The sequence below is a fragment of the Pectinophora gossypiella genome, chromosome 5 (genome assembly GCF_024362695.1).
Source record: "Pectinophora gossypiella chromosome 5, ilPecGoss1.1, whole genome shotgun sequence".
Classification (NCBI taxonomy): Eukaryota; Metazoa; Arthropoda; class Insecta; order Lepidoptera; family Gelechiidae; genus Pectinophora; species Pectinophora gossypiella.
Genome location: NC_065408.1, coordinates 9,235,552 through 9,257,455, shown reverse-complemented (window position 1 = coordinate 9,257,455; position 21,904 = coordinate 9,235,552). Strand labels below are relative to the sequence as shown.

Sequence of the window (21,904 nt, the reverse complement as noted above, 5' to 3'; positions counted from 1 at the left end):
TGAACACGAAATCTTTCGGTTGTTTAATCCATTAAGCCAGTTCGTTATGTTATTAATTCTGGACTAATACCAATATGATATTACTTAGGGTATAGGATAGGTAAGGTCATTTAGATATTTTTCTGAAAAGTGGGTTCCTTCTCAATCATATCAATTTTCTTTAGATAAATAAGTGTCGATTTTCTTTTGAGTTCGGGCGCTAAGGGCTGTCATCCGATTTTTCCTTAAATATGAATATCCTTTTCATGGCGTCGTTATGATAATCACGCCCTCTTAAAGTAGGTACTTACGTGAACGTGACAGCCACTCTGTGAGGTCTGCTAGTCGCTATTCTGGTGTGAAAAAAATACGAGTTTCGAAATCATGAACTAAGTTTATCACGTTGGTTTAACAGAAAGCTCCGTGATGCGTGGGTACTTCTGACTAGGCCAAATGGTAATATCATTATGAGTTTATGTTACGTTATGTGAACAAATTTTGATGTGTTCGGCAGGTATGACACGTCGTACGCATCCTCAGATCTGCCCAGGCGGTTGCTCTCTGTGTACGACAGCCTGATTTACTCCAGCAGCTGCCCTGGGAATACGGGCTACAGGTAAATAAGTAAACTTTGCGTGACTTGAATTATTAATTTTCTATATTAATTTCAATCAGTACAACAACTTATTGAACTGATTATTGATGATTCCTTGTTTCGAAGGGCACGTTAAGCCGTTGGTTCTGGCTATTAGCCGTAAAAACACGTCCAACCCACAGTGGAGCAGCGTGATGGAATATGCTCCAATACTCTATACTATGCTCCGCTCCTGTCGATTGAAGGGAGGCCAGTGCCCAGCAGTGGGCCCCATATAGGCTGTGTATGTTATGTATGTGTATAGAACATATATTTTCTGTCGAAGGGAAAGTCTATTCTTTATGCCCTGAATAAAGAGCCTTGAGTTGTTTGTTACGTTGCTGTTTACTCCACTCTTGTGACTCGACTGCACTGTGAGTTTTTTTTTAATTTTCAAAAGTACAAACTGAAACAGGCTCGAATCATCTTTTGTAGAGAGTTACTATTACTTACTACTTATGACTATCTTTAAACCCATTGTAATAACATAACATAAATAGCCTATATATGTCCCACTGCTGGGCACAGGCCTCCCCTAAATCAACCGGAACTTTTTTGAACTATTTTGTAATACAAAATAAAAAATATATTTTATTTGTTTAATATTTATAACTTTAAGGAAAACATTTGTTTTCAGCAATATGAAGGCCTTGGAGGAAGAAGCTATATCAAATGTATATTGTTTAGCTTTGCCACCTTACTCCGGCGAGGAGAGAGACCCGGTGCACGGAGGTTTGTTGTTGGTGGGCGGGAAACTAATAGCCCTATATCTACAGGTTAGCACATTAACACTTTCTTTCCCCATAAGGAACCGCATTTTCAGGGCAAAATATTGGCCGTATATGTAAATTTATAACCCTCGAAGCTGTTCGACTTCCGTCCAAATAGGTTTTAGTGGTTACGTTTATTTGTTTGCTAACGTCCACGAAAATGAAAATGAAACCTCCATTAAATGCGCTTTAACTCTTCATAAAAAACTATTTAGAACACTATTTTTGTTATCTGTTTGACCAACCAATCACCAACTTTTTTATAATGAACATCCTTATTTTACAAGGTTTTGTGTTCTCTAGGAGGAGCGTCGAAGGTATGGTGAACAATCCGCGCAGTACACTGGTATCTGGCGTTTAGTTCCCTGGATCCATGACGTCGCACGAGAGCCTGACGAAATGGACTTTTTCTTTTGAAAACTACAAACACCTTAAAAATAAACAACAATTTTTTTTATTTCCCAAATAATATCTACAAACGCAAAAATATTGTTTTGTCAATAAGATTTGCGTGTCTTATGAGCTAACGCTTCAATCAATCCATCGAATCGCAGTCAATCCTAAAGCATGCCAAACACAAGACATTTTATTTGAACATGTTCTCGAGAAATAACTATAAATATTCTGTACATGTTTGAGGACAGTTTTTCCGACTTACTTCAATATTTTAAAAGTATTTTTTTTTTATGCTAAATTATATAATAGCTTTGTCACTTTAAAATGCTATTCATGTTTTTCAGTAAATTGTTTCATTATGTGTTAGGTATACGATCGTATAACATTCAAACTGTGTTCGTTTTCTTATGATTGAAGCAATTCGCCAGCAAATTGAACATTATTTATTTTATATTTTTTTATATTACGTTTGTTTATATGTATTTTTGTATTTAATATTGTTGTATTTTTGATAATGTAAGAAGTTTTTATTTTCAATATTGTCGTCTTGTTTTAGTAGCGGTTTTTTACTTATTTCACGTTTAAGTTGTTTGAATATTTGACATTCCTTTTGAATATTTTTTATATGTTTTATTGTGTACGATTTAAAAAAATAACTCAAATTATGTGTTTTATTTTGATAGTTAGTAGTAATACAGGTTTCTTTAGGTTTTGAATTTCTGTGAATTCACCTCAGACAGGATACATTGGGGATTGGAATATAAAACAATATTTTACAAAATTAGAGAGACTTTATTTCTAAAACTAAGACAATGTTGTGCTTATCTAACGTGCCTTTGACACTAGTAAGTTCGACTACAAATAATAATTAATATATACCTATTTAAAACGCTCCAATTCCGAACTACACAGGAACGAAAATAAGTTTTAAAAATATCTTCAAATGTTGGCGCACATGAATGAGTAGACGGGTTTTCAAACCTTGTTTCGCAACTTAATGGGCGGTGACGGCGTAAAAATGAATAGCATGAAAAGATCCCTTGACGGTCTCTTTTATTACTATCCCTGAACCACTATAATGTTATACATGAATCAAAATAAAATTACACAGACTCAATGGCCTTTTTGCGTCACATGTACCCTCCTACGTAAGTTTTACCCGAGTCTTATTATAAGTTTTTGCGGCCGATGACATCAGAATCTAATCTCTGTGTTATATATAAACACATCTATAGTCTTTTACGGTCGTCATTCTGATAGATATTATAATATTTCTCCATCACCATAATTACACCCACCGGTGGGTGAAGCCAGTGGGTGCACGGGTCGCGAGAGGCATTTGACTGTCTGATTCTCATCTATCTATATTTAAAGTAATTGGGTACTTCTACTAAGTTTGAAGTGATTTTGAATTAGTAAAGAAGGAAGTAAGGTTGGAATACCTGACACAAATCAATCTCATTTTATAACAGACAAGCGAAGTTACAAGGAAGTTTCGACATTATCAAAGAGTGAATCACGGAAGTACGACAGTTACTGGGACGGACCCGAGTTACTTTCGCATTGATTACAATATTTGGTATGAATTTTACTTTCCTAATAACAAAGCTTGATCCACATTTTAAACGTTGTTGTTGTATTGGGTTTCACATTGGTGTTCAAGTTTTGTAAATAGATTATCCGTTTTGTTAACTAGGTAAGATCTGTTATTAGTTCATAGAAGCGAACGCCGTTTCACGATGAAAATAGACTATAATATATTATAGACTGTTTATGTATTTATCGGCGCGTTATCCTTTAGGCAATCTAAGCACGTTCCAGACAAGATTACAAAGGGCACAAGTTGAGGGGTATGTAGAATGAAATGATCACAATAAATTATAACAGGGTCAATTACAAACTTAAAAGTACGTGGACTGGAAACAATATTAGGTTGCGGAATTACTGAAACTGTAGAACATCAGTTTTTAAGAACTTCCAGAGTCGAGGCTGCCGAGGGTTGTTTTGCACCTGTCCTCTGATTGGGTTAGGCGGACGAGACATTCGACAAAAACTAAGTAAATGGTGACGGTTCAGAGTGTAAACTGTTAAATAAAGATATTTTAAATTGTTTTCTTTTTATTTTTAATATTAACACGTACCTAACCTACTATCTACATGAGACGAGGAGACACACATTGGGTCAAATAATTACGGATTATAATTAATTGTCATATCACAATAATGCTTGACAGGTTTTAAGTATATTTTTTTCAATCAGTGCGATACGCTCGAATTCATACGTTGTTGGATTAATAACGACAAATAAATTGCTCTGTTTTCCTATGCAAATTAATTATCTTATTCACTTATTTCAAATTTCTTTGCAAAATAGCCTCAAAGCTTCTGATTTCAGTAAATTCTACTGCCAGACAAAGGTTGACAAAGGTTGTTGTGGTGTATCCTATTCTATAATCGCAAAAATACATTTGAAATACTTACTTTCAGTCCGTTTTACGTATTCTGCCCTAATATTTGGGAAAGGCCATTTCTTATACCTTATCCGTATTTACCTAAAACCACTTTCGTTCGTCAACGGGTTGTGTTGATATATATCTCGAAATAACTTTGCTGCTAAAGTTGTATACCTAAATTTCACCTTTAACACAAGTAGGAACCTATTGATGTTGCAGCTTTTAGCCTAATGTTTTCTTAAGCGATGATATTTCAGGTATTTGATTTGTGGTTTAACTTCTAAACTTGGTTAACCTCTCACCATAGATAGAATAAGGAATAATACTACGTATAGAATGGCAACTCTCCGCTCCTCACCGGCGGCTGAGCTAGGTTTACCTCACCTATTCTAATCCCCCCCCCCCCCCCCTCGGTCTTACTTTAGTCTTCAATCGTAATCGGCGTCAGACGTCACACACACAGATGCGCGTGTAAGATAACGTCCATATAATATAGTGCCTGTGTAAAACGAGGTGTTTATGAAGTGACCGGGGTGTGCTTTCACCGTGCGGTTTATCCAATGTGTGTTATCTATATCTATCTGTCTGACAACTTATACAATACAATTACAAGGGTATAGAGACCTTTTTAACGTAACTTTTTGTAGATACACTACTTGGCGTTCAGATTTTGGTGACGTTCGCTACTTGGGTAAAATAGGGAGCAATTAGGATGAGGTCAGTCGAAATAGTTATGGCTCGTGACGTCTTGTATCCAGTTGACGTAGCCAGCTGTTCGAGTGTAGATACCGTACTTGCCACGCTTGCCGCATCCGTCACCGAAACTTGTAATGCCCTGAAAATATACATGTACACATTAAATTACAATTTCATTTACGGTCAATGCCCTACATGAATTCATAGGTTTAGTTTTCAATGTTCAATTTTATATTGCAATTGTTTCTCGAAGTTTTATTAAATCTGAAATGTAGTAAAAGTAGGTACATATAATTGTTGTTGGTAATATTTATTTTTTTACGAATAAATGAAGATGAAGTAGGTATATATTGTACACTTCGGGTTTACAACCACCCTACTACAATATGAAATTACTATGTACACACGATATTCTTAAATACCTATATCAAAGCAATTACAAAACAATGTCTAACAAAAGATCACAAATCAATCAGTATTAGAAAAATATATGAATCGGTACCTCGTGGTAGCATTTACTTGGCACGGACTTCAAAATTATAAAATAATTATTGAATATTTTCAATTAACTAATTCAAAATACGTATTTATTACTTTGTGCGAAGTAAATTTATTTATTGCTTTTTAGTTTTGCGTTAGAAGTCGGTATTTTGTTAATAAAATATTTTGTTTTACGATTTTAAGCGATGGGTAGACCGAGCAATGATGCAGAGACTGGCGACATCAGACATTATCAGATTAATATTAATATAATTATAATCTAACCTAACCTAAACCCCTTTAAGTGGGATATAATTATATTATGAAGGTTATAATTTTATGAATGTATGGTTTTCATAGAATCTATAATCAAATATAAACGTGTTTATAATGTGGATTTATATACATATTATAAAGAAATCATTGTTTTTAAAAAATAAAGAAAAGTGTCTCGTACCTATGTAGTCCAAAAAAATATTTCAAATGACTTATTGGAATCGACCTACCTCTCGTCAATGAAAGGAAAAAATAATGTAAATATTTCACACAAAAGGAGAAGTGAGAAAATACAATTTATAGATAGGCCTTCCACAAAATATGCAGAAATATTGAAATAACACATTGGCATACTGATGAAAATTTAAGAGAAAAGTAGGTAAGTCACCAAATAGTATATTTTGAACACACAGAACAGTTGTATTTAAATTCTTAAAATCTATTAGTAGCAGTAATTGTATTTTTAGTTTTCAGTTTTAAATTGATAAAGCTGAATTTGTCATGAACAGGTTCCATTGTTTTTGAATCCACTTTAAGAATGACATTAAGTAAATCAAATAAGTTTCACTACGTTAAGCTTACCTGTACTGTCTGTTTTCTATGTAAGTAGCTATGATTCTTATGCGTATCATATTGTGTACAAATTAGTAAAATACCTGCAAATAATACTTCATATCGCTGCCGCGACACAGCAGCGGTCCGCCGGAGTCGCCGGCGCAGGAGTCGCGGCGGCCGCGCCCTGCGCACACCATGTCATCAGTGATGGCATACTGCCAGTATGAACGCCGACAGGTGCCTTGCTGGATAGTGGATACCTGCCACAAAACGTTTAATGATTTATAAAATCGTACTTAGGAAGGTACACAGCTTAAGTTGTCGTGTGTTATGTTATATTGAGATAATATAAACAGATATCTAATATCATTGTAAAGAGGTAACATAACTATAATAAAAAAGTTATAGTTTAATGATGTTAGCCGCGGTTTTAGAATGATAACACACCAAATTATTATTTGCTTCTGTAAAGTAGATTGTATGATATAATATAATTTAGAAAGTAGTATGGTCCTTGTACATAATCATATATATTGTATTTGAACTTTTAGGTTACAATTATTTAAATTACTTAGTTCAAATCTTTTTGCTTACATGCCAAAAAGTAATTCTAAAGCAATTTGCGTTTCTTCGTCTGACGGTTTGGTAGATTTACGTGACCCGTGAAAATAATTTATTGTTGAATGATTTCGAACAAATTACCGAACTTTCAAAGTAAGTTTGTAACATTGCAAATTATTATGAATTAGTTGTGCTCAAAAATTGTATTTACTCCTGTTACTACGGGAGGAAAATATCATTATTTTTAAAAGAAAAAAAAATAAATGGTAGTAACCATTTCTTTTTTTTACCTTTTATGGGTTTGATGAGGAAGGCATTGATGAGGCCTAAGACGGAGCTCGCTCGCCCAGAAGGTGCCTATTCACTTTGGCCTTGAAAGCACCCGGGTTATATGCATTCGGAAATACATAAAAGACGGCAGAGAATTCCACTCCTTAGCAGGGCGCATAATATAGGACGATGCGAAGAGCTTTGTGCGAATGTCGGAAGCTCCGTGGTTCCTTCGCAGTGAAAATCTACACATTGACCTAGGTCTGCCAACCATTGCCGAATGGCTCAAATTAGCTTCAAAACGTTTTTTCGATTCTGCTCCGCATCACCCAAATCCCCTGGTAGTTGCGGCTTCCGAATACATCCCGCTTAGGGACGGTACTGAAAAGTATCGGCGTCCGAAGGACGTAACATACGATCTCAACGACCCAATTACTCTAGCCATAGAGTCAGCGAGCTCGCGATACCAAACACCTTCCGGCGTGGTCGACGTATTCCCTCAATCAGCGCTTATCGGTATCGACCCACTAGGGTGGATTAATTCTTTCAAATATTTTTCCTCTCAGACGACGCCGTCAGCCGAGGCCTGTTGTCTTAAACGTTGTACCGGGTGAGAGCCTTCAGCGCTCCCCATTTGTCTGGCCAAGTAGTTAATGCCATCTGCGGCAAATGTACAAAAAAGCAAGGACTCTGCTATTGCGTCAGAAAAGAATGCTGCTAAGAGAAAAGAAAAAGGAGGATTTTACAACAACATTCGAGAACTCTCTGCGAAGTTTGTTATGACAGATGTGACTTTGTCAATCGGTCACGCTATTTATGGGACAAAGTACTTTATTTTATATTGTTCAGATAGATTCAGATTATCAGATTCATCTCGAGTGGGTTGTAAGGCTTATATTATTCTGGTATACATAATAATAATATGTAAGTATATTGGATGTCCTCTACGTGTTGGCCTCAGCCCCTCTCACGCCTTTTAATAGTCCGGGACTCCATGATATTCCTGATATACAAAACGACATACAAATAATAATTATTTTATTCATTGGCACAAACATTTTCAATTTTACAATTTGTGAATTGTGTGATGAATTATGGAATTGTATAATTGAACACTTGTAGCGGACCCAACTAGTTGGCTACCTAGTTCCGCTCACATGCAACAGATGGCGCCACATTCTTCAAGCGGTCGTGAAACGCGGTATCGAAGTTTACACAGCAAGACGCATATATACATCTTCCAACACAACACTGTTGAATCGTCGATCCCTAGTCACACTACTAACTTGTGGCTCGCGCGGTACTATGCTCAGTTCGGTACCCCGAAAACATCCTTTGGCGGCAGCACACCCTCGCCGCCAAACTGGTGACCCTCGAAAGAACACTTCCTGCCTACACCTTCTGGGAGTCGGAGTCAACTGCGTCTCACCTGGATCATCCGCCACCAGCATCAATCACCTCGCATCAACCTCTCAACAGGCGTTCATCATCAGCCTTCAGTCGGAGCATCATCAGCACGTCCACCTGCTAGCCGCCTACGACGCTGCCTGGACACCTGACACTCCACACCAGGACTTCGGAGCATCTACAGTTCCATGACCAGCTGCCCAAGCTGCCTGGACCTGGCACTACGCACGTAACAGCGACACAGCACACGAGGTCCACTGCCACACCACGCTGTCGAGCACGCGCTCCACGTGGCAGGCCGCCTTCTCGCCTCACGCCAGTCGCCGGCTCCACAATCCCGACTCACCGCGGATGGGAGCAAGCTCCCCATCCCGACTCACCGTGGATAGGAGCACAACCCACGGCGTACACACCTCTTCCCGACTCACTGGGATTACAGGCAACACGGCATTCCTGAAGAGCACTGAACCACTTGAATCGACCTCCGGTCTGAGGGGGGGAGTGATGTAGCGGACCCAACTAGTTGGCCACCTAGTTCCGCTCACATGCAACAGATGGCGCCACATTCTTCAAGCGGTCGTGAAACGCGGTATCGAAGTTTACACAGCAAGACGCATATATACATCTTCCAACATAACACTGTTGGATCGTCGATCCCTAGTCACACTACTAACTTGTGGCTAGCGCGGTACTATGCTCAGTTCGGTACCCCGAAAACATCCTTTGGCACACCCTCGCCGCCAAACACTCTATTTCATTTGAGTCCGGTTTAAGTATTTCGTAATCTGTGGTTTAAGATATCTTTATAACTGCTGCGCTTTAAGACTGAAAACATTAAACAGAAAAAAGAAAAATAAATATTATAATAATTCATGTTATCTTTGAAGAAGATAAATATAAGCTTAATTAGTAGTCGTTGTTGGTTTATTCATTTTATCAAAGGATGAAGTACATACACGCTTGAATCCATTTGCAGTTATAAAACATCGTTAGGTGCTCCGATGCTCTCAACACTTTCCAAAAGTTGCAGTCGGTTGGAACATCAATCTTGGAACAGCATTCATTTATTTTCTGTCGACGGTACTGTTTGTAATGGTGTTTAGAATGGTGATCAGTAAGTTAGGCGCTGTTAAGTTAAACGGTGTCCGTGGTCCAGTGGTTGAGCGTTGTGCTCACGATCCGGAGGTCCCGGGTTCGAATCCTAGTGGAGACTAATCACAAAAATCCCTAGTTTGGCTAGGACGTTACAAGTTGATCACCTGATTGCCCAATAAGTAACATGATCCGTGTTTCGGAAGACACGTTAAGCCGTTGGTCCCGGTTATTACTTACTGATGTAAGTACACTACGTACTTACATGAGACATGACAGGGGCCTATGGCGGCTCAGTAATAACCCTGACACCAGGGCTGATGGGGTTGGTAATCCACCTCACGGACCACACGATAGAAGTTGCATTAGTCGTATTTGTATGCATATACTTATTTAGTTAGGTAATGTATTGTATATAATGTGTATATTTATAAACCAATATTGAAAGTATATAATATGTTAATATATTTATGGAATATATATTATATATAATTTATTTAAATTTGGTTTGTAGGTTTAGGTTTCTATTTTATTCTATTTTATTTTAGTATAAGTAATTTCTAAATAATTTGTGCGCGTATGTATGTCTATCTATATAATATTACACGTTGAAAGTCTCTCTTGTCACGTAGGTCAGCTGGAAGAAATCTCTTTGTTTAGAGATAAGCTTACCTGTACTATCTGTCTTCTTTGTATGCTCCTTGTGTCTGTTTTACATTGTGTACAAATAAATAAATAAACATTAGAAAAAAAAGTACAAACCTGTGCTTCATGTAGAATTCTAGTGCCGTGAATGTCTGAAGCTCTCTTCTTGCCCCACCCGAGGATGACACAAGGCGAATGCGGTGGTAGAACGCTGTCAGGTCGCGGTAAGCATGCTATGCCATGTCCCAACTGTGGCCGCGCCTCTAATGGCAACCTGTTGAAGTGATCAAAGTATTAAATTCCACAATAAATTATGACGCACCTTATCCATCATAATGTGGATAGGAATATAATAGATGATCCTGTTCTTCTTCTATCGTGTGGGTTGTGAGGCGGAGTACCAACCTCATCAACCCTGGTGTCAGGGTTACTATTAAACCGCCAAAGGCGCCTGACATGGCTCATATCGACTGCTTACTTACATCAGTAAGTAGTAACCGGGACCACTTGCCTTCCGAAGCACGGATCATCTTACTTTCGGACAATCAGGTGATCAGCCTGTAATATCCTAACCCAACTAGGGACCACAAAGTAACTTTAGTGATATGTCCCCACCGGGGATCGAACCCAGGACCTCCGGATCGTGAGCCCAACGTTCAACCACTGGACCACGGAGGTTGGATAATCCTGTTGTAGATAGACTTAGCACGGAGGAGCTCGAGATGAAAACTTTTTTTTTGTGGTCTCCCATCCTATGACCGGCCTTTGCGAAAGTTGCTTTACTTCAACAATCGCAGACCGAGCGCGTTAATCGCTGCGCCACCGAGCTCCTCAAGATAGACTTATATTAAACTTAAAATGCCCGGAATACTCGTAATATGCTTATTATTATATTGCTGCTGAACACATGCTTTGTTTTTCATTTTTATGAATCTTGTAAAAATACTATATTATATCCGGGATGTTTTAAAGAAAGGCCCCACTCTGAATTCCAGAGGAGCATGCATGAAGTCTTTGATGAGAGTGGAAGAAGGGAAAGTGGTGTTTCAGGTAAGTAGAATACCGTGGTCTCTGCCTACCTCTAAGGGAAATAGGCGTGATCTAATGTATGGATGTAAAATCTACTACTTATATAACAATACTAATTATTCAACCGAACTTTAATATCGTGGCATATTATGTACAATCCTTATTATGGCTTATTCATGTAGATTTCCCAACGTACCGTACATACTTTATAAGCTTACATCTCTCCGAATTCTTGTCAGCATACGAGTAGTAATACGCAGTATTATTAAAGTAAGAAATGCTTTTCATAAATTTACATGACTATGTAGTCATGTTCGTTATGCAAAGTTCTTTATCTAATATGTATATGATAAAGATCTTTGCATAACGCTCATTTTGTAAAAGAGAATAATTATTAGGGATTTTTATCATACGGTTTAACGGGCTTAACGGTGTCCTTCCTTAGTAGATACCTACAAAAACGTTAAAAGCTTGAATAAATTACACATTCGCTCTACAATTTTCAAGATGTTATTTCAACAGAATAAAGTAGAAGAATTAAGTATGTTACAGAAAAGGATAATCATGTCTATGAAAATATGTAAATTATTTTGTGGTAGCCACTGAAATACAAGGGTGAACCCTCATCATTGTATGTGTAGCAAATTATAAATTAAAATAATTTTTTACTTTTGAAATAGTAAGGATAGCAAAAAAAAAAATACAAAACAAAATACAACGATACATATCGAAACATTAAAACATTATCTTTATGTTTGCATTAATCGTAAAACGTTAATTTTATCATCATATTATTATCCTTAGCGTTATGCCGCTTTCACAGGATCCGCTTACCCAACCATTATAACATAACGTTAATACGTATGTAAGACTGTGTTAATAAGTCATAATTTTCATAAATTTAGAAACTAATTGTGGTTCTAAAATTGCTAATTTGAAAAAACTGTGCTTATTTTTCCAATTCAACCATTATAAAATAGTTACTTACTTATATCTCATATTCATCGCTTATACTGTGAGTTAATTAAACCGTATAACAACATAACGTTAATAATATTAACTACTTACAATTGTGTTCAACACCCACAGCATCGCTTAGCACAAAGTAAACATTTCGTCTGCCGACCCAAATTTTAATGACAATCACATTATTCAACTCCCAGCGCAATAAAACATTTTTTAGGACACGTCCTACTAAAATTTATTAGAAAAAGTAACGAGACTCACATGTGCCTTCGCCTTTGCTAGTGACATTCACAGATTTTTGTAAGTTTCTGATAATTTTATGACATATTATTATGACAAAAAGTAATAAAATAATGTAATAAAAATCTGTGAAATCCACTACCAAATGCAAAGAATAAGTAAGTACCTATCATATATAAAAAAGATTAGTGAAAAGTTAACAGGTTTTGTACAAATTACGATTACCTTCGATCGATATTGTCTTCGATCAACAAACTAAGAAAATTGTGATCCTTATCGGGATGAGCAGAACCCCAACTCAACATTTCTTTCAACCATATCTGTCTCAATTGGGGTAATCAGAGATCAATCGCAAAATAAAGTAAGTAGATACACACGCTTCACTGAGCTTTCTGTTAGACCAACGTAGATAGGTGGTGAGTCGTATCGCCGCCTATAATGATCGAGCTAACTATGACAGAGGATTGTTTTTTATTTTGTTTATTTATTAAATCTTAATACTAAAAATACAATTTGTCAATGCCCTTCAAAACTGTTTCAACAGTTAGCTAGGATACGAGTCTAGAAGGTGTTGTTTAAGTAATTTTTTACATTTACTTTTATTTGGTTCTAGACGGATGTTCTCAGGCAAACTATTCAGTAAGTAAGGAAGTCTCTTTTTTAGAGTTCTATCGCCATAATAATTATTGACTCTAGGAACTTCGAATTTGCCCGCGCACACCGACCTCATGCCATAATACTATGGCTTGCTAAAGGTAGTTGGTCATGCTCTTGATTGCCATGGTGGTTATTAGCCAAAAGGCATTTATGTTTTAAATGTACGGGAAGAATAATGTAAATTAATGACTTACAGGTGCAAGTCCGGTACCGGAATATAAAATCTTCGTTGCTGAGAGACTGTTCACATAACATAACACAAGCTCACGACTAATACTTCCCTTATTGGTATAGTCAAAGACACAACCATCGTAAGATGAACTGAGCACCCACGCTTCACCTGTGCTTTCTGTTAGATCAACGGATTAGGTAGACAGACATATAAAACAAATCTAAAGACTTTTTATTTTCTGGCTACTCTAAAGAAAAACTTTAAATAAAATAAATACATTTGACTTAGACTTTATCTATATTAGGAAGCTACAATAATTCGGTTTCATACAGTTGTCGTGTGCCGACGGCTCATAAATCACAGAAGAGTAAACACCACCGATGAGGAAAGAAAACATTTGAGTATCAACATGAATGTCAAGGATCATAAAGTACTTGATGACAGTATTCTATGGTGATGTCAGGGTCACATCAATGACCGATTAGTTTGATAACTGATCATGCTGAACTAACCTCATTTCGAAAATCGGATCTCATTCAATGACGCTTATGTGATTCATAGTAAGTATATAATGTTACATATATGTGCAGTGGCAGCCCTCGCAAAATATTTAGGTGGTGACCAGACCTCATAGTGGCAAAATATTGCCCCTTAAAATACAAAATTTTTCGATTAGTTTACGGCCACCAAAATTATATTTAAATCTTTTAAAAATGTTGTTTCCGGCCACCTGGTATGAGTTTCATTGTGGCCGCAATTTAACCTGGTAAAGTTAGTTTGCGGCCAGGGTGAACCAGTCTTGGTTGATTTTGCCCCCCCCCCCCTATTTCGCGCCCCCCCCCCCCTATTTCGGCGCCCGGTGCGGTGGAACACCTCGCACCGCCCTAGGGCTGCCACTGCATATGTGTAATGATTTCTCTATTGCGCTCTTACACTTCATCATTAATTTAAGAGCTACGCTCTTGTCGGTGCAGCATTTTCGATGCTACTTTTTTAGGGAAAAATAGGGCAGTGGTTTCACTCTTGCCTTCTTCCCCTCGTTCGTTCTTTCGTTTCTCTTACCCTTAAAGAGAGAAAAGTAACTGTCCGGAAGAGATAAGGCTTTGTTTAGTTTTGCAAAAAGTTATTTATATTAAATCCCAACTTCACTAAGGTGTCATCTAGCTTTATAACCATTGATTGATCAACAATATTCAATATTCCACAAGGTAACATTACTGTGCATTCGCGCGTGCATCTGGTATTCTTATTCATTATCCTATTATCTTTACAAGCTCATTCCAAGTTCATTCATCCAGGATTATTTTAAGGTGAATGATCCGGTATACATAAACAAACATAAACATAAACATAAACAGCTTATATACGTCCCAATGCTGAGCACAGGCCTCCCCTTAATCAACCGGAGGGGGTATGGAGCATACTCCACCACGCTGCTCCACTGCGGGTTGGTGAAGGTGTTTTTACGGCTAATAGCCAGGACCAACGGCTTAACGTGATCTAGAATACAACTTTTTAATTTATTTCTTCATATAATCAGGGTCAAATGTCCAATCAGTTTCTTGCAAAGTAATAGATTAACGTGCTGGTTGTACTTAAGACCTTCTAATTACGTGTCGTATCTGTAATATATCGCAAACACCCACAAATATATTAATTTTGTAATTATTATGACTATGGTTCATAATTTCACCACTGTTTACAAATAGCCAAAATACATTAGACATTCATCACATACGTATTTAAAGATCAAACATAGTAAGATTTGATTTGTTATTTCTTAGGTAAGTAAGTAATATAAATCTTTAGAATATTTTTCCTAAATAAAAAGCAACCCTACACCGTCTATAGAAATAGGTACCTATGTATATGTACACCTGTTTCGGCGTATCTACATTTCGTATCGAAATAAGATTTTTCTGATTCATAGGGATTCTATACTGAGACATGGAATATTCAGAACATGTGAACCAAGGACAATATGTAAAATACGTTCGTCATGTTTTGTTTGTACGTGGTTACTGAAAAAAATACTCTCCTTATCAACACAGCAGTCTTCTAATATAATATGTCACATAATTACGAGTATGTACCTTGATTGATATTATTGATTATGATAATAGGTAGGTAAATAATAAATTAGTGTCAGGCGACACTCACACGACATCGCGTACCGATGCGGTTCGTGTGGAAGCGGTCGCTAAGGACCTTAGCGACCAACACCACGTTGGTAACACCACACAGATTACTGAGGGGGATGATTCAGTTGATGAGTCGGAGTTAATGTCAAGTGCAATGTTCCGTCGCAAAATTCACAATGTATTTTGTGTTTTCAAATAATTTCAATTCTATACTTTTGCGATGGAAAATTCCACTTGATATTACCTTACAATTATAAGTTGTATCATCCCCTCGATATTCGTTCCGATCACATACACCCCGTATTTTATAGTAAATAGTATTTTGCAACGGAAAATTCAACTTGATATCAACGAACGCTCTACACGCAATACTTCTTCTCTCGTGTCAGTTGTGACATCAATGATGGACCTTATCACCCTGGGTTACTATTGAGCCGCCTAACGCCCCTGTCATCTACATACTTCATCATCACTAATTTAAAAGCCACGCTCTTGTCGGTGAAGCATTCACCATTTTTGTCTATCAAAGGCTAATTCTTTCACTTCCTTTTAAGACACGACCTTCACCTTCTATCTAATCTGTTCCATGTAAGCTCTCCTTGGTCTTCCCCTTCCTCTGTTTCCTTGTTACTTACTAAGTAAAAAATATATTTCTCACTAAAGTATCATACCATGCCAATCGTCGATGTCATTGACTACAGTATCAGGATCTCATCCGTGGTTCTTCAGCAAGATCTCGAGACATTAGTGTCAGGATATCTTTTAGAGTTTACAAAAGCGTCCTTATCTAAAGCTCAAAATATACTGAAAAGTCGTAAGACAAAGTCGCCTCTCAAGCGTCTTACCTCAGTAAAGCGACGTCATTGACTACAGTATCAGGATCGTATCGTGGATGTACGACGGCCTCAATGACTCTCATCTCCACCTCACCACGGTTCTTCAGCAAGAGGTCGTGCTCTCCGAGACGCACGTACAGGCGTCTGCGCACACAGTGGGCCGCCGTCACTACCCAGCGCAGGTTGATCAGCGTTCCTCCGCAAAATGCTTCCTGTTAACAGAGTATTGAACATCATTAAAAACAACAGATCAGAACAGTATTTATTTAGTAATGGAGGTATTTTATTTATAAGGCTGTATAATTATATTTTTCAACACTCAAAAGGTTTACGTAACTAACACGGAAATCACTCGGATTTTCAAAAATATACAGCTCAATACATTTTACAAGTTCTTCAAATGTACGTAATTTCAAGAACCAAAATTTACTCTGCTGGGATTCAATGACGTCAATTGTAAAATTCATAGCAGAAAGGCTGATTGGATGAGACCTTTGTCAATGACAAGTTATCAAGAAAGCAATGACTACGGGTTAAAATACCACATTTAATTACGATAAAGGTTTACAAATTCGGATCTAGGTAATTACTATTGAAATGACAATGTTCACCGGAATTGCTAGCATTCTCTTTCGACCCAAGCGGAATCGTAAAACCATAATTTATCAGAAAAGCGGCATTCCTTCTATGAAAACGGGACACAAGATGTCTAAAATAATAAATTACTGTAATGTATTTCTTCTGAAAAAGGTAGAGGAAAAAGTTAGTTAAATGTTTACAATGTCAAATGTATTTTATTAATTCCACGCTTCGTCGAGTAATTCCAAACAGCGTGATCGCGTCTGCTCCGGAATATTTCATTCCAGGCTAAAACTCGAGACTGTCTCTCCAAAAACGGGACGTTTTACAACGCTGAAGTTGACACAGCTTGCGTGAACGAATGAGTTCGTTTAACTTTTCGCCTGAATGTCGTCTATACGACCTAACTATTATATTTCTTGTTTTCATACCAGTTTTTTTACCTCGGGAATAGAATCGTCCATTGCGACAGAAACAAATATTGCTAAAAGCTTTTAGCAAATCTGCGAATCTCAGGTAATATACGACTTGACTGTAGTTGACAGTACCTCCTGTGATGTCGAGATAAGAGATTGAAGTATTATTCCCACCATAAAATCTGAGCTATGTAGGTGGCGCAGAAAAGGGTGAGAGCTGTCAGCTATTCTGATTTACCTTGTCAATTACTTATAATAGTGTTAGTGGAGTCAATAAAGCCGGAGCTTCCTAACTAACTTCTAATTTACCAGGGACAGGTCCGATTTTGATGATTTTTATAAGTCCACATTTCATCAATAAAAAAAAATAATAAAAGCAATATGTAAACTTTGGAAAATCAATACAGCAAATATTAAATATTCCTTACAAATATAAATTACAAATCAAAATCAAACAAACTAAATTCCGTTATACAAATAATGTTAAGTTTGACGGGACAACTTTTTAATTATTATTTATTTATTTTTTATTATATCCGTGCGTTCGTCTGTCCGCCCGAATGGCCTATTTAATTTTAGCGAAAATAATACCTAATGGTATTTGAAGTGACAAGTTCTCTTACAAACTTAAAGACACTGAAGTTAACTTGGTAGTGCCTGGGTGTGTATGTCAGTCAGGACTACAAGTTTACGATATAGTTAAGAGCCCATTAGAGCACTGCACCTGGTACTAGCAATACGATAGAACTGAAATTTGAGATGGAACGGTGCATACATACATACATACATAAACTCACGCCCGTAATCCCTAATGGGGTGGGCAGAGCCACAAGTAATCAAAGACAACTTGCAGCCACTGTTGATACGAAGTCCAAAGATGGATATGATGAACCTTATGGTGATAAGGGATCAGCCTATCGCCCATAACATTAGTCCATCATGTTAGAGGACACAATCCCTCTGTCGGTTGGAACGGTGCATAATCATGACAAATCAGAACTTCTCTTAATTAAAATAGAATAAAACAGAACAAATTAAGTATGAATTATAATCAGAAAATATCTATCTTTACAAAAAATATGCCAAAGAAAAACAGGGAACAAAACAGTGTATATCTGAGATACTCACTCGTTCGTGAAATTCGGCGCGTAATATGAAACACTGCACACTGGGTGACATCGACATCCAAATTTTTTGAAATAAACAAACAAAAGTTACCAAAATATAAACAAAACAAAATTTATCTGTTTTGTGATAGCAATTATAGTTACATACAAAACAGAACACTTCAAAACACACACTTTACTATTGAACAGCCTCTGTGGTCTAGTGGTTAGAGCGTTAGGCTCACGATCTGGTGGTCCGGGTTCGATTCCCGATGGGGACATTGTCGAAATCACCTGTGAGACTGTCCTTTGTTTGGTAAGGACTTTTCAGGCTTGAATCACCTAATTGTCCAAAAAAGTAAGATGATTCCGTGCTTCGGAGGGCACGTTAAGCCGTTGGTCCCGGCTATTAGCCATAAAAATACCTCCACCAACCCGCAGTGGAGCTGCGTGGTGGTGTATGTTCCATACCCCCTACAGTTGGTTGAGGGGAGGCCTGTGCCCAGCAGTGGGACGTATATAGGCAGTTTATGTTATGTACAAAACAGAAAATGCTGACATCGTGGACGAGTTGGAAGAATCTGTATCTGCTTTGAACATTTGAAAGATAGTGTAAATAAAACAAACACTATTTCACGATACTACTGCAAAATATCGGACCTGTCAATAACAGGTTAAAACTCGTTGAAAATCGATAAAAGCTAGAGAGGTGACGATGGCACTAGAATAATCGATGCTTCGGGGGTGAAAAATGATGCAGAGTGAACTCATTGTGTAATATACGCTTACGTCTAAAATATGTACTTTTACCTACATATTTACATCATGTATTTACATAGTTGCATTACCATACTTGTCAATTGTGAGACTTTAGTTTCAAGTAAGAATTTATTAAATAGATATTTTAGGCATGACTGTACAGTAAGTATTTACCTTAAACCTGTTGAGTACAGCTACTTGCCAGGGCCACTTGCCAGGCGGCGCGGGTCTTCCACCTATAATGCGGATCATATCCTGCATTCGGTACCGGAGTCTCGCCGCTGCGCTCCCGCGGTACCGTCCCAGCCTACCGCATTCTGGGACCGCGGTACGAGGCACCCTGGTGTCTTCAGGATGAATAGCTAATACTGGCGCCGGCAGCCATTCTTCTGGTGTGTGCTCTGTACCTGTTCGATTGATGGATTGTATGTTTAAACCAGAGGCCAAAACAACTTAGTAAGTATATACACTAAATAGAGCCCGCATTTATATTAAACAGTGGACAAAAACAAGCTGATGATGTACTTTACAGCAACTAAAATTATTTGCATTTTACACGAAAAAAGCTAGATAAAAAACATAGATACTTATTTCATCTTGCGATGAATGTAGCTGTGACTAGCCCAATCAAATCATGAGCTTATTTATATCAAAAAATAAATAAAATTCTGATTTTACAAAACTTTTATTTTGCCAATTGGAATCACTTTATCTTCGAAAGCGAAAAAGGTTTTAAATTCAGGCCAGCCACAAAGCTAAAGTAAAATGTACAACATTTTTTTAGGAAAAATATGTTTGAGTTGAAACTTGTCATTTTGACACATTTTTACGGTGCGGTGTGGTGATTTATCGTTTTGGTATATTGAAGACCCCTTGTGTGTCGTTTTTCATTTTTTATCTCATAAATACTTGTGATATAAAGGAAATTATATTATGTTTCCAACAAAGGCTTGTTTATAATACAATGAATTTGGTTAAACAAAAAAACTGTATTTTTTTAACAAATATAAATTATAAACAATTATAGGTAAGTTACCTATGTACGTACTAAATCAAATAATAGTTTGGCACGTACTATTTGATCATTTATTTAGGTAGTATTTACAAAGGCTTGAAGAGTCCTAAAGTATTGTATTAATTTAAAATTAGTTGTTATATGAACGTTCATTTTGCGTTTTATTAACTTAGGTAGGAATCAAATTAAAGTTCAGAGTTTACTTAGGTTTCAATTGTAACTTTTGATAAAGTTGCAATAATAATATTATTTATACTAATAATAATATTATATATTATTTATACGAAAAATCAAATCATCATCAAGTAATGAATATTATGAAATATATAATAGTATAAAAAGTAAGAAAAGAACAGTAAGAAGTCTCATCATGCTAAGGATATTATATCTAGCTAGCTGTATTTAGTAGCGAGGTGGTAAACTTGTTAGCTAAGTACCTATGTGCATGTTCACCTGGGTCCTTTCTCTTCTGCATTCTGCTCCGTATCCACCGATGGCAGTAGCTACCCTCAAGGTAACAGTACGCAGATTGCCTAATAATTTTCTTGCCGCAAATACTCCGCATCTCACAATATCTAGAACAACAACAATAGAAACTATTGACAAGTCAAAGTCTATAAGTAGTTTAAATATTCTGTTAATAATAGTTTCATTTATCTGATAGAACAGTAAGATGTGAAAGATGCAAAACTATAACTATTGTTTTGACGGCTGACAAATAAATCCTGCTGTATGTATTTATTGAACGGCGCATAGTCGTGACGAACAAATTATAGCGCCATAGGTCTAGTTGAGGAGCTCGGTGGCGCAGCGGTTAATGCGCTCGGTCTGCGATTGTTGAAGTAAAGCGACTTTCGCAAAGGCCGGTCATAGGATGGGTGACCACAGAAAAAAAAGTTTTCATCTCGAGCTCCTCCGTGCTGAAGGCACGTTAAGTCGTTGGTCCCGGCTGCATTAGCAGTCGTTAATAACCACCAATCCGCACTGGGCCCGCGTAACCACCACGCGGCCCGATCTCCCTATCCATCTATAGGGAAGGCCCGTGCCCCAGCAGTAGGGACGTTAATGGGCTGCTGATGATGAGGTCTAGTTAGGGGGTTGTAAGCTGAGCTCTTAAAAATTTTTAACAAAAAAAAAACCGACTTCAAACGCAAAACTAAAAAGCAATAAATAAATTTACTTCGCACAAAGTAATTAGTACGTATTTTCAATTAGTTAATTATTTTATAAATCTGAAGCCGGTGCCAAGGAAATGCTACAACGAAGTACCGATTCATATATTTTTCAATACTGATTGTTTTGTAATTTTTTGTTTGACATTGTTTTGTAATTGCTTTGATATAGGTATTAAACAATATTGTGTGTACATAGTAATTTGATATTGTAGTAGGGTTGTTGTAGCATTTACTTGGCACCGACTTCAGAATTATAAAATAATTAACTAATTGAAAATACGTACTAATTACTTTGTGCGAAGTAAATTTATTTATTGCTTTTTAGTTTTGCGTTTGAAGTCGGTTTTTTTTTTGTTAAAAATTTTATTTTATTTTACGATTTTAAGTGATGGTTAGACCGAGCAAGGATGCAGACAGACAGATTTTCTGATTTATATTCATATATAATAATATAATATATTATTAGTAGTGATCACAATTATTATTGATGAACATGTTTACACACACACACACTCACACACGTGCTAACGCACACAAGCACACGCGCACGTACACACGCACACACACAGACACACGCACACACACACACACACACACAC

The 21,904-nt window shown here is 37.0% G+C and overlaps 1 protein-coding gene across 1 annotated transcript in view; it reads right to left on the bottom strand.

Annotated features, from left to right (window-relative positions):
* Positions 1-2,602: 2,602 nt before the first annotated feature.
* LOC126366872 (transmembrane protease serine 9) overlaps positions 2,603-21,904 on the bottom strand; it is a 40,009-nt gene continuing 20,707 nt past the window's right edge. Inside the window, exons 7-12 of the mRNA XM_050010205.1 lie at positions 20,584-20,705; positions 19,290-19,522; positions 16,265-16,467; positions 10,332-10,488; positions 6,341-6,499; positions 2,603-5,067 (exon numbers count right to left, since the gene is read on the bottom strand). Coding sequence (XP_049866162.1) covers positions 4,951-5,067; positions 6,341-6,499; positions 10,332-10,488; positions 16,265-16,467; positions 19,290-19,522; positions 20,584-20,705 — 991 coding nt within the window. The 3' untranslated portion in view covers positions 2,603-4,950. The remainder of the gene's footprint in view (positions 5,068-6,340; positions 6,500-10,331; positions 10,489-16,264; positions 16,468-19,289; positions 19,523-20,583; positions 20,706-21,904) is intronic.